This window comes from Solanum tuberosum, unplaced genomic scaffold, assembly GCF_000226075.1.
Source record: "Solanum tuberosum cultivar DM 1-3 516 R44 unplaced genomic scaffold, SolTub_3.0 scf00129, whole genome shotgun sequence".
NCBI classification, from domain to species: domain Eukaryota; kingdom Viridiplantae; phylum Streptophyta; class Magnoliopsida; order Solanales; family Solanaceae; genus Solanum; species Solanum tuberosum.
In genome coordinates this window covers 710,668-722,363 of record NW_006239057.1, presented here as the reverse complement: position 1 = coordinate 722,363, position 11,696 = coordinate 710,668, and the positions used below count along the sequence as shown (strand labels likewise).

Here is an 11,696-nt window from a genome sequence, read left to right as displayed (position 1 = left end):
AGGTGAATTGTATATGTATATAGGTTAGATAATTGTATATTTTACATATGTATTTGTATATATGGCAAGCGAGATTGGGAGAGGGAGGAGAGAGGCGAGCGAGAGAGGGCAGAGAGTGTGAGAGAGGTGAATTGTATATGTATATATATATATGTTAGATAATTCTATATTATACATATGTATTTGTATATTCTGGCGAATTATACATATACAAACGTGACTAATTATACAAACTCGAAATCATCCCGCGTAATTAATGTATAATGTTAGTCGTGAGTGGTAATTATAGCAAACTATAGATATGATGAGTAATTAAGTAATATAAATTTGCTTAATCGCGTAATTTTCCCATTAATTAAAATTTTCTATCTAATTTATTATTATACCGAACCAATATTACAACCACTCCTAATCTTCATCATCCACAAAAAAATCATCATCCAGCTTCAGCCCAGATCTTTACCTCTACCATAGCGGGATTCAAATATTTTTAATTTCAAATTCCCAACAGAAATAAATGGATCGACTAATGGAATAGAATCATAATGTTTACCACTTTTATACGTGAAATACACTGCCAAATTCTATCAAGAATACAACACACAGACCTAATCAAATATTGAATACAAACATATAATTAATAGAGAGTAAACTTGTACCAAAATAACACTAAGAAGAAGAAGCCTGTCTATCAGGCTAACTAATTCTCCAAATCAAGATTTTTCAGTCCGCACGAGGCTAGAGTTTGACCAGAAGTCGATGAAGAAGCATGGCTGGAAACCTAACTATTGATGATGATATTTTTGTGGATTGAAGAAGCTCTAGCTGAGACATGGATGACCAGCCGTAATTGTTTTCTCTATCAAACGTTGGAGATGAGATTTAACCGTCAAAAGGACAAATATGAGCCTAAAGTTGGATGACATGGGCAAATATATCAAAAAAGTATGACGAATGACAAATATAGCTCTTTTCTGAAAGTACAAGGGCAAATATGATCCTTTTCCGTTATAAAAATAACATATTCGAGTGCAATTTTTGATGAAGCATGTTCCAAAGGTTAACGAAGATGGTGATAGTTAAGTAATGATGATCGTGAAGTGATGACTATAAGTGGTTGATGGTAATTGTTAACAATGAAGGTAATAATAATTGACGACATATTAGTAAAAATGATGTAGACTGTTATTGGAGGTGGTTAGTGGCATAGTATAAGTGAATGATAATAATGGTTGACGGTTGCAATTAGAGATACTAAGGTTATTTGATAGTAAAAATGATTGGTGATGGTCGTCCGATGGAAGTCGATTGACTATGAAGGCTAATAATTATTGATGACAGTTAGCATAATAATTAACAAGATTATTATGATAACACTTTTTTTCTCTCCAAAACTTGATCATACACCTCACTTTTTAAAAATCAACACTTTTGATTTTTATTTTTTTTGTATCAAACAAGCTATTATTGCGAGATATAGCAAATTTATCATAAAAACCAAAACCAAAACCAAAAAGGAAAAGTAGTTCTATTTAAGATGGGTTAAAGGTAACAATATTCAAAACCCAAGGGTGAGTTTCAACATTATTTATTCCTTACAGGAAAAACGAAACCCTAGAAATCTTTCTTCTACCGATCTGCTTCTCCTCTTTTCAGTTTATCTGGTTCTGCAAAGCGGCGAGTTTTCTGGTAGCTATCTCTTCCGACAGCAGCAATCATGGCGTCGAAGTACGACCTGACGCCACGTATAGCGCAGCAATTGGACATTCACTTGATTTTCCCGTTACTGGAGTTTTTGCAAGAGCAGGGACTATACCCAGATGAATATATACTCAAGGCGAAGATTGAGCTTCTTAATCACACTAACATGGTTGATTATGCTATGGATATTCATAAGTCTCTCTATCATACCGACGATGTACCTCAAGGTATCATTTTTTTTTTCGCTTCGTGTTTCCAATTGATTTGTTTGTTTACTAATCTTAATACTTGTGCTCTTTTAGCAAAAAAGGTTCTTTTTTGGGGGGTGGGGTGGGGTTGTGAATTTTATAGATATGGTATATAGAAGTTGTCTATGTGTTGTTCCTCAAGATATCTCTTTTTCCCCTTTCTAATAGTGAATACCCATTGATTTGTGCCCGTACTGATTGAAATACCTTATGCCCCTTTCAGCATAAAGGTGTTTTTTTGTATGTGGGGGGGTTGTTAATGGATATGGTCTCTGGAGAAGTTGTTTAAGTGTTGTCCGTCAAGGTATCTCTTTTTTTCCCTTTGATATGAATGTCCATTGATTTGTGCCCTTACTGATCGAAATACCTTATCCCCGTTTCAGCATAAAGGTTTTTTTTCTGTGGTTGTGTGTGTGTGGGGTGGGGTTGTTAATTTTAATGGCTATGGTCTCTATAAAAGTTGTAGAACTGTTGTCCTTCAAGGTATCTCCTGTTTCCCTTCATATTGGTGTATGTTTACATATGGGTCCACGTATTGGTGAATGCCAATTGATTTGTTGCTTTACTAGTCTTAATGCTTGTGCACTTTTAGCAAAAGGGGTTCTTTTTTGGGGTGGTGATGATGGTGGTGGTTGCAATTTTGATGGATAAGGTCTGTAGAAGTTGTTTATAATTTATTCAGAGGGGATGTCTGTATAGTTGAGGTATAAGAGTAAAAAATCTGGAGACTTAGCAGTGTCTTTTTTAGCATATAAGTTTTTTTTGGGTGGGGATGTTGTAATTCTGTTGGTGTGGTCTCCATAGGTCTTTTTTGGAGTTGTCCCTAGGGGATTCTGTATAGTTGTGATCAGATGTTGATTTGGTATGGGAGTTAATTTTGACGTGGTCGTCTGGATGTTCTGTTTGAGCTTTACAGCTTATGCATGCGATGTATGGAGATTAAAACCTAGTTTTCTTGGTGTACTTAGATTAGATAAGCTGTTGGTACATGTATTTGTTGGTACAGAGTCTCTAACCATTTGCCATTTGCCCTCAGGGATTCCTGGGTTATTAAAAAAGTTTAGTTGAGCGGAAGTGATTCTGGGAGTTCCTTTACATGTTTAATTCTGCACTGTCTTTATAATTGCTGTTTGATTGTTCAGAAATGATGGAGAGGAGAGCTGAGGTTGTGGCAAGGTTGAAAGCACTTGAGGAAGCTGCAGCCCCATTGATCACTTTTTTGCAGAATTCCAGTGCTGTGCAGGAGTTGAGAGCTGACAAACAGCACAATCTTCAGTTGCTTCAGGAGCGGTACCAGGTGCGTAGATCTAGTTTGGTTTACATGATATAGAGTTCCTTCTTCTTTAGTACTTTCTGTTATATAATCAATAATATACTTGTTAAAGGGATCACCAACAGAAGTAGGTCTCTAGCTAATTTTCTGAATATATTTTTTTTATTTGATTAGCAATGATCGATATATTTTCATCTTAGCAAACCCTCTGATTGTTCTACTAAATAATTGGCTTTTACGAACCTGTCCAGATTGGTCCGGACCAGATAGAGGCATTGTATCAATATGCCAAATTCCAGTTTGAATGTGGAAACTACTCTGGTGCTGCGGATTATCTTTACCAGTACCGAGCATTGTGCACAAACAGTGACAGGAGCGTCAGTGCATTGTGGGGAAAGCTTGCAGCGGAGATACTAATGCAGAATTGGGATATTGCACTCGAGGAACTCAACCGCTTGAAGGAAATTATCGACTCAAAGGTAATATTTTGCATATGTTGAGTCGACTATCTGTCTGTTTGAGTATCCAGTAGGAAAAATTGAATGATCCTCAGTTTACCAAGTGTACTAAGAGTGTCACTTGTCTTGCAGAGTTTCTCTACTCCGTTGAATCAAGTTCAGAATAGAATATGGCTAATGCATTGGAGTCTATTCATTTTCTTCAACCATGACAATGGCAGGACACTGATCATTGACCTATTTAACCAGGACAAGTATGCCAACTGTACTTTTGTTGCTATTGCTTATAGATGATTGTTTTCAGTTGCTGCTTCATTTTAGCTTTCCCCATCTTGTTTCAGCTAGGCATCTTTTCCAATACTATCACCTACAGAGTATTATGTAGAGAAATATTTTAGGAAGCTCCGATTACCTAGTTCTTTCCCTTAGTGGGAAAATGGAGCCCTGAAAACTAAATGAAAAGGAAGGAAACATGATCTGGAGGGTCAGAAACACACTGTATTTTATGCTTTCATACAGCAGAGTTATGTTTGAAATATAATTTTCTTATTTCAAAATGTTTGAAATTTATATTGCTCTTCTTTTGTGGTAACATACATTAAGATGGTATTTCCTCTTGATGCGTCTCGATTAAAGTAGCGGTTATTTTTCCTTTTGTTGGTATGCAATGGATTTACTTCTTCCCTTTGAACTTTTCTAAATCATTGAAGTCTTGCAGATACTTGAATGCCATTCAAACAAGTGCTCCCCACTTGCTGCGATACTTGGCTATTGCATTTATTGTCAACAAGAGAAGAAGACCTCAATTTAAGGACTTTATAAAGGTTATTCAGCAGGAGCAACACTCTTGCAAAGATCCCATCACAGAGTTTTTGGCATGTATTTACGTCAACTATGATTTTGATGGAGCACAGGAGAAGATGAAGGAGTGCGAAGAGGTAAGCTTTTGCGCTCTAGTTTATCTGCTTTGATGCATGCTCACATCATAGTTTTATGATTCATTTCTTGCATATCAGAAGTAGAAACTAAACTTTTCTGTAAATAAGTTGTAATTGGCTTTAAGATGATATATGAAGTGAGGATTGTATTTTGAAAGTAGAGGTGCAGGACTCTTTGCAAATATATGTAAGTTTTGTAGATCTTGGACATACTAGTTTCTGATACACGTAGCCAAGTATCTTTAGTATAGCCACAAAGCTCTTCCCGTTAAATGCAGCTCTTTTTACTCATTTTAACACGGATGCTATATGCAGCTAATATTGAATGACCCATTCCTTGGAAAAAGAGCTGAAGATGGCAGTTTCTCCTCTGTGCTATTGAGAGATGAATTCCTTGAAAATGCTCGCCTTTTTATCTCTGAGACCTACTGCCGCATTCACCAACGCATTGACATGGGGTATGTAGCTAATTCTTCAAAGTCACTTTCTAAGATCTATTTTGGGGTTCCTTCCCACTCCCCTTGCCCATAGTTTTTTGTAATATTAGGTATACCCCTTTTGTTTGTTACCCATTGAGAGGGGATGTTGTCAGGGTAGTTTTGCTTAAGAAAGCAGAGTTGTCCCCATTTAATAACCATTTTCTTCCATTTCATAAATGGCAGGGTTCTAGCTGAGAAACTTAACTTGAACCTTGAGGAGGCAGAGCGATGGATAGTGAATCTTATCAGGACCTCAAAGCTTGATGCCAAGATCGACACTGAAACCGGGACAGTTACAATGGAACCAAATCAGCCTAATGTGTAAGTTTATATGCAGATGTACCTTATCGAAATGTTCAATGCAAATTTGTTTTTGACCCATTTTAGCATACAACTGATGTTTATGAGCCTTGTCATGTTCAGGTATGAGCAGCTCATCGATCACACCAAGCCCCTTTCTGGACGCACTTACAAATTAGTCAGCCAGCTTCTCGAACATGCACAAACACAACTTGCTAGATAGTTTGGTTGAAGACATTAAGCTCGTGCCAATTTTGCATTGCTCCCGTACCTGATTAACACCTTTATATTCAAGAATGTTTTTTTTTTTTAATGCCTGGATTTCCCTTGGAGGAAATTTTGATATACATGATGAATTATACATCGTTTCGTATAACTATTTCTTCGTTATCTTGTGTTGTCTCCATTGGAAGTGGAATGCCTCTGCATTTTTATACTTGTTTTGCCCTGAGCAAATTTGTTTTAGCTGGAGTTTTCCAGGCATTATGTTTCATATGGTGCTTTACTCTTCCACTCGTGATCGCTTAGAGCCCCATAGGTTTTCTGAAGGTGTTGACAACACAGAGAATCTAGTGTGCGTGACAAGGAGATGTGCATGCATTATTTTTGGTTCAATATTTTGGAAAACATTTCATCTAGTAAACAAGTTCATAAAATGTGGAAAGAAGTTTACAAGTGACGTTTCATATTGATCATCTTCCTACCCATCAACACATCTCATCTTTGCCTCTACCGAGTAGCCCTATTTTCTACCACACCCCTACTCTCCTATAGTATTCATATTAGATAGGGGTGTGTAAAAATTGATTTAACCAATAAATCAAATCGAAAAAAACACTATTGATTTATTGATATTGGGTTTATTGGGCTAACGGTTTTGCAAATTTTTTTATTGGGTTATTGGTTCGGTTTTCGGTTTTATGATTTTTGTTAATGGTTAAACCAATAACCCAATAAGACTATACTAAATTTACTAGTCTTATTGTTAATGGTTAAATGATTGTTACTTTCACACTTTTTGTTTATGGTTAAACGATTGTTACTTTCTTTTCCTTTAAATGTGTCTAGTGTCTAAACTTGCAAGAAAAATGATTGTTACTTTTATGATTATTACTTTAATGCCAAATGATGGAAAAATCATATGGTTTATATGAATTTTTTTTTATCGTGTATATAATATATATGAGTATTTTCTTATTGGTTAAACCGAAAATCGAACTGTTAAGTACCATAAACCGATAAGAAATATGTTATTGGTTTGGTTATTGGTTTGACATATTTACAAATCGAAAACCAATAAACCGAACCGATCGATGCGCACCCAGATTATATATAAAATTAGGATAATAATTTTTGCTTATGATTCGAACATAAGCACTCATATTATGACTTAGCAAGAACGGAGGCGATATTTCAGTTGTACCTTGCATGGAATTATTGAAATATCGAAAACAAACTGCTTCTCATTTAGTCATAAAAAATAGAAGTACCACCTGACCACTTAAGAATGTGCATTTGATTATCTAATTCTTCACCTAAAAACCAGTTTTTCATAACATGTAATTTAGGGATGACAATAGGACGTGGCAGAACTTAAAACCTCAAAATTTTAACCCGTCCCGTCCCACTCAAGAATGTACATTTGTGGTCATTCATCTTAAGCTAAAAACTCATATGTACCAAGTCATTGTTGTTCACAGGCTGCTGTCCTTTTGAAAATCCTCTGTCCTGGAGCAAGTATAGCCAAAGGGTCATATGTAGATTTCCTCCTAGCAAATGCTTCCCATTGAGAACCAAAATGATGTTTCCACTCTTCTTGAGTCTTGTGATTTGGTAAATATTGTTTCATTCCAATACGCGTTTTTTCACAAAAACTTAATACCCTTTTGTTCTGATTCATAATATGTTCTAGTCCATCCTTTCCTGTTGAAAAAGGCATAGCAGATGACAGGAACGCGATGAGGTAGAAAACATCTTCATCAGGTGTAACCATTGATGTTCCTTTTCTCCACCTGTATCATCCAAGATATATAATTGTTAGGAAAACGCGTATTATCAAGAGATTTGTTAGTTGTGAAGAATCAAGAATGTAGTACTTTGATTTGTTGACAGGGTAGATGAGTATAGGACCATTGCTTGTATCAGTAAGAATCTTCCCGAAAACTTCTTGTGCAAATTCAAGAATCCTGCTTTTTGGTATTAGAAGATTTAGCCATGGATGAGGAACATCCCACAACCCCTTTTCTTGTAGCTTCATCTCGGAGACATGAACTCTATCGAGGAATTCAACGTAGGAGACTTCTGATAGGAACAACGTTGATCGAATATAATGCAACTTTGATAAGAGTATATCAATGTCCTGTAGTAATATTTAGCAAACAAGGTCAATATTTTACTGAGTTATCGAAACCTGGAAAAGTTTACTGATTTTAATGTTTTTTTTTTTTACCTGATCAGTACTGTATGTGTCCTCTGGATTGAAGTATTTGGCAACTTCTAAACAGAATAAAACTCTGCCTTCTGAACTAAAATTGCTAGCTAGAAGTGGATCTTTAGGATTGAAAGTAGACCTCCAGTTATTCAATAATCCAGTGCTGTTTATGATGACGAATCCTTCGATATAGTCAAATGTATTCTGAGATGATATCAAGTTCTCTTGATCATTCGAAAATGTAGCAAAATCTGAATACAACACTCTGATCCACTTGACCTGTGAAGAAAATAGTTATAGCAATGCTGAATGAGCTTGCTTTTCTTTTCATTTGGTCCTCAAAGTTGGCACCAATTTTCATTTCGGACACTTTAACTAAGGTTAATACCTATCGAGCACTCACAACCTTAGATAAAGTCACACAAGGGATGAGGTTGGAGTGTTTGATAGGTATTGACGTTAGTTGATATGTCAAAATGAAAACTAGAGCCAACTTCTATTGACGGTGCCTCAAAGTTGGCACCAGTTTTCATTTCGATTAAGGTCAGTACATATTGAACGCTCCAACCTCAGAAAGTTACATGACGGATGAGGTTGGAGTGTTCGATAGGTATTGTCCTTATTTGGCCTAAAGTAATGTTACTTCTTTGGTTTTGGGAGTTCAATGTCTACCTGCTTTGGTGCTGTTTCAAGAGCAATTCTTGCCTTAGTTATAATACCAAACTGCCCTAGTCCTCCTAGTACACCATGGAACAAGTCTGCATTCTGCTCCTCTGAACAAGTAATCACCTCTCCTTTACCTACAACAAGATAGATGTCAAAGGTGACACACAACGACCAATCCTGAAAGACCAATTTTTCGTCTGAGGATGTCTAACCATTGCACCAATCATTCGGGGGAGGCAGGACACACAAATTAGCTAAAAATCTAAAGAACATGAGATTAGTTTATAAGCACACCAGACGCGTAGATAAGCCAAAAAAGATGTTTATAAGCTATTTTGATCGACTTATAAGCTTATCTAAACGTTTGTTCACGAACATACCAGTGACAACCTCGAGTTGGTAGACATTATTGATCTGCGGCCCGTGCTTAAAAGCTTGTCCACTGATTCCAGCATTAGACAAAGTACCACCAACAGTGAGGTGAAGATAATCAGTCCAAGATTTAGGTGCAAGCCCAAGTTTAAGACTTTCATGCAGAACATTTATCCAAAGCTCTCCAGCAGAAACATCAACATAAGACAATTCCTCAATCTTGAACTTCATTTCTAGTTCTTGAAGTGATTTCATGTTAATAACTAGTCCTTGATAAGCTTGAGATTGGCCTTCTAAAGAGTGTCCATTGCCTCTAGCAGCAACAGTTAAGTCTGTTCTAGTACCGATTTCGAAGACATGTTTTAAGGTGGATGATATATCAAGAACAGATTTTGGATACAAAATTGCTAATGGAAGGAAATGACATCTATTGCCAAAGTCTTTAGCTGCATGATTTAGTTTTTCAAAACTAAGGTACCCTTCAAGTTTTAGTTGTTTCAATGATAGACTTGAAGTGTTAGTAAAATGATGATTACAACATATGTTACTTTTATTGTTTGAACAAATGAAGAGTATGAATATAAGCAATTTTAGAAGTATATGCTTTTGAATAAAGAAAAATTGGGTTGGTGACTTCATTTTTTTTATCAATATATGTATTGAGAAAAAAAAATGGTAGTTGAGGGAACAAAGAGAAAGATGTTTTTGCCTTTTTTTTTGTGATAGTATAGAGAGTTGTTTGAGTGGATTAAGAAATAAGGTGGTGAAGAGAATATATAGAGGAATATTTGAGATGTCATTGTCAATGTTGGGCATTTGTGGTCAAGGATTATCATGTTTTTATTGTTTGCAAATGGAAAATATATGATCAAATATTGGCTTTTTTTTTAATCGAAGAGGATAATTTCACCTATTGTTATGAGTTAGATTTGAGCTTGAGTTAGGCTCAATGTCGATGTTCTTAACATTGTATCAAAGTCGAACTTATATGTGTTCTTGATTTATCTGATATTTGGGCCCACTCTTTAGATGTCGGGGCTGAGAGTGTTAGATTGTCCTACATTGGTTAAGGTATTGTCTCATTATATGACCTTCTACGATTCTCACCTCATGAGCTATCTAGTCTTTGGAGTTGATTTAATTAACATATACTAATATATTAGTACTTTCCACTATATCAAGCATTGGGTGTGCGGGGCCGAGAGTGTTATATTGTCCTATATTGGTTGAGGTGGTAAGTTATTGTCTCCTTATATGGCCTTGTGTAGTACTCGCCCTATGAGTTATCGCTATATCAAGAGTTGGGTGTGTGGGGCCGAGAGTGTTATGCAGTCCTATATTAATGGTTGAGCTGGTAAGCTATTGTCTCCTTATATGGCCTTGTGCAGTACTTGCCCTATGAGCTATCACTATATCAAAAGTTGGGTGTGTGGGTCCGAGAGTGTTACATTGTCCTACATAACATTGGTTCATGTACTGAACTATTGTCTCCTTATATGACCTTGCACAATTCTCGCCTCATGAACTAATTACCTAGTCTTTGTGATTGATTTAACACCTATTACTAGTACAAGCACTGAGTGTGTGGGTCCGAGAGTTTTCAATTCTCTCCTTGTATAGACTTGCACAATACTCGCCTCGTGACCTACCTAGTTCTTACGGTCAAGTTGACCTCTATTTATTAGTACTTTCCATTATATCAACTACCATTTAACAGTTTACTGTCTTATTTCTCTTTTGAGCAAAATTATATCTGCAACTAAGAATCTTTCCAAATTAGGTGATGATATGACACCATTTCATTTATAGAAAGTCATTTCTATATGAAATTGATAAGTTGTATTTTCCACTAGGCTTAAGCCATTTGCGGTCCTTAAAGTTGTCTGCATATTTCATTTGAACACCTTAATCGAGACTTGTACATATTGAATACCTATATAATATTGAATTGATATCACTTGAGCACTTTTTGCCTACCTAGCACTTTGAGTGTGATTCACCGCTGATGAGCGCGTGAAAACATATAATCAAACATTTTTTAAATTAAAAAAACCTCTTTCTTCTTCCTTGCGTTGGTTACCACCACTTTCTCCGGCCGTTGCCATCGTCGCCGCCATCATACACCTTTCTTCTTCTTTCATTTTTTTTCTAGCCACTTCAATTCCTTAACCATCGATCAGATTTGCCATTATCGCCGCCAGCACATTCGTTTCTTTCTCCTCATTTAAGCAATCACCATCATTTCTACAATTAATGTTCCGATCTATCAAACATTATTTTATTCTCAAAATTTATTTCTTTTTTAATTATTTTTTAATCTAAATCTTTCATAGTTGATTTACAATGTTACGATTAAAGTTTTTTTTTTGTTTACTTTTGAATCTCAATATTCTGCCATTGTTCATACAAAAGAAGAAGAAAAAGAAATGGCGGGTGGATTGGTTTTGATGGGCAACAAGGGAAGAGTGTTTGGTGGGTGGGTTTTATAGGGTGTACATAGATCGATTTAATTTGGTTTTTCATTAAAAAAACCTGAGCCAGTTATGTCGGTTTATTAAATCTAAAAACCAAATCAAACAACATAAACTTGGGTTTTTCAGTTTTGGTTTTAATCGGTTCTTTAGGTTTTTTTCGATTTTTTACAACTATACGGTATTTGAAAAAGAGATCAAATATTTTTTCACTTACATGTGTGATAAGTTAACTTAAAAAATGTTAAATGAATATAAATTTTTGAAAAGATGGTAAAATTCACATGAGTACAAAATATTTTTTTTGAAATATCAACGTTCATTATGTTAAATTAATAAGATTAAAGGCTAGAGGCAAA

General features: G+C 35.6%; 2 protein-coding genes across 2 annotated transcripts; one reads left to right on the top strand and one right to left on the bottom strand.

The window, feature by feature from the left end:
- Positions 1 to 1,583: 1,583 nt before the first annotated feature.
- LOC102606100 (eukaryotic translation initiation factor 3 subunit E) lies at positions 1,584 to 5,833 on the top strand. The gene is made up of 8 exons (XM_006351229.2): positions 1,584 to 1,928; positions 3,092 to 3,246; positions 3,474 to 3,701; positions 3,813 to 3,934; positions 4,399 to 4,618; positions 4,934 to 5,076; positions 5,281 to 5,418; positions 5,521 to 5,833. Exons 1-8 carry the CDS (start codon positions 1,718 to 1,720, stop codon positions 5,618 to 5,620), a joined length of 1,317 nt encoding a protein of 438 aa, XP_006351291.1. The 5' UTR covers positions 1,584 to 1,717; the 3' UTR covers positions 5,621 to 5,833.
- Positions 5,834 to 6,840: 1,007 nt separating this feature from the next.
- On the bottom strand, positions 6,841 to 9,505 carry LOC102605765 (cytokinin dehydrogenase 1-like). The gene is made up of 5 exons (XM_006351228.2): positions 8,875 to 9,505; positions 8,501 to 8,628; positions 7,847 to 8,107; positions 7,494 to 7,756; positions 6,841 to 7,409 (listed from the first exon to the last, which is right to left on the bottom strand). The coding sequence occupies exons 1-5, from the start codon at positions 9,503 to 9,505 to the stop codon at positions 7,082 to 7,084; spliced, it is 1,611 nt and encodes a 536-aa protein (XP_006351290.1). The 3' UTR covers positions 6,841 to 7,081.
- Between the last annotated feature and the right edge of the window lie 2,191 nt (positions 9,506 to 11,696).

Coding starts and splice junctions, on each gene's coding strand:
- LOC102606100 (XM_006351229.2), top strand. CDS start 1,718: ATGGCGTCGAAGTACGACCTGACGCCACGTATAGCGCAGCAATTGGAC. Junction 3,247..3,473: donor TGCTTCAGGAGCGGTACCAG/GTGCGTAGATCT, acceptor GAACCTGTCCAG/ATTGGTCCGGACCAGATAGA. Junction 5,077..5,280: donor CACCAACGCATTGACATGGG/GTATGTAGCTAA, acceptor CATAAATGGCAG/GGTTCTAGCTGAGAAACTTA.
- LOC102605765 (XM_006351228.2), bottom strand. CDS start 9,505: ATGAAGTCACCAACCCAATTTTTCTTTATTCAAAAGCATATACTTCTA. Junction 8,629..8,874: donor CCAACTCGAGGTTGTCACTG/GTATGTTCGTGA, acceptor ATCTTGTTGTAG/GTAAAGGAGAGGTGATTACT. Junction 7,757..7,846: donor ACACATACAGTACTGATCAG/GTAAAAAAAAAA, acceptor ATATTACTACAG/GACATTGATATACTCTTATC.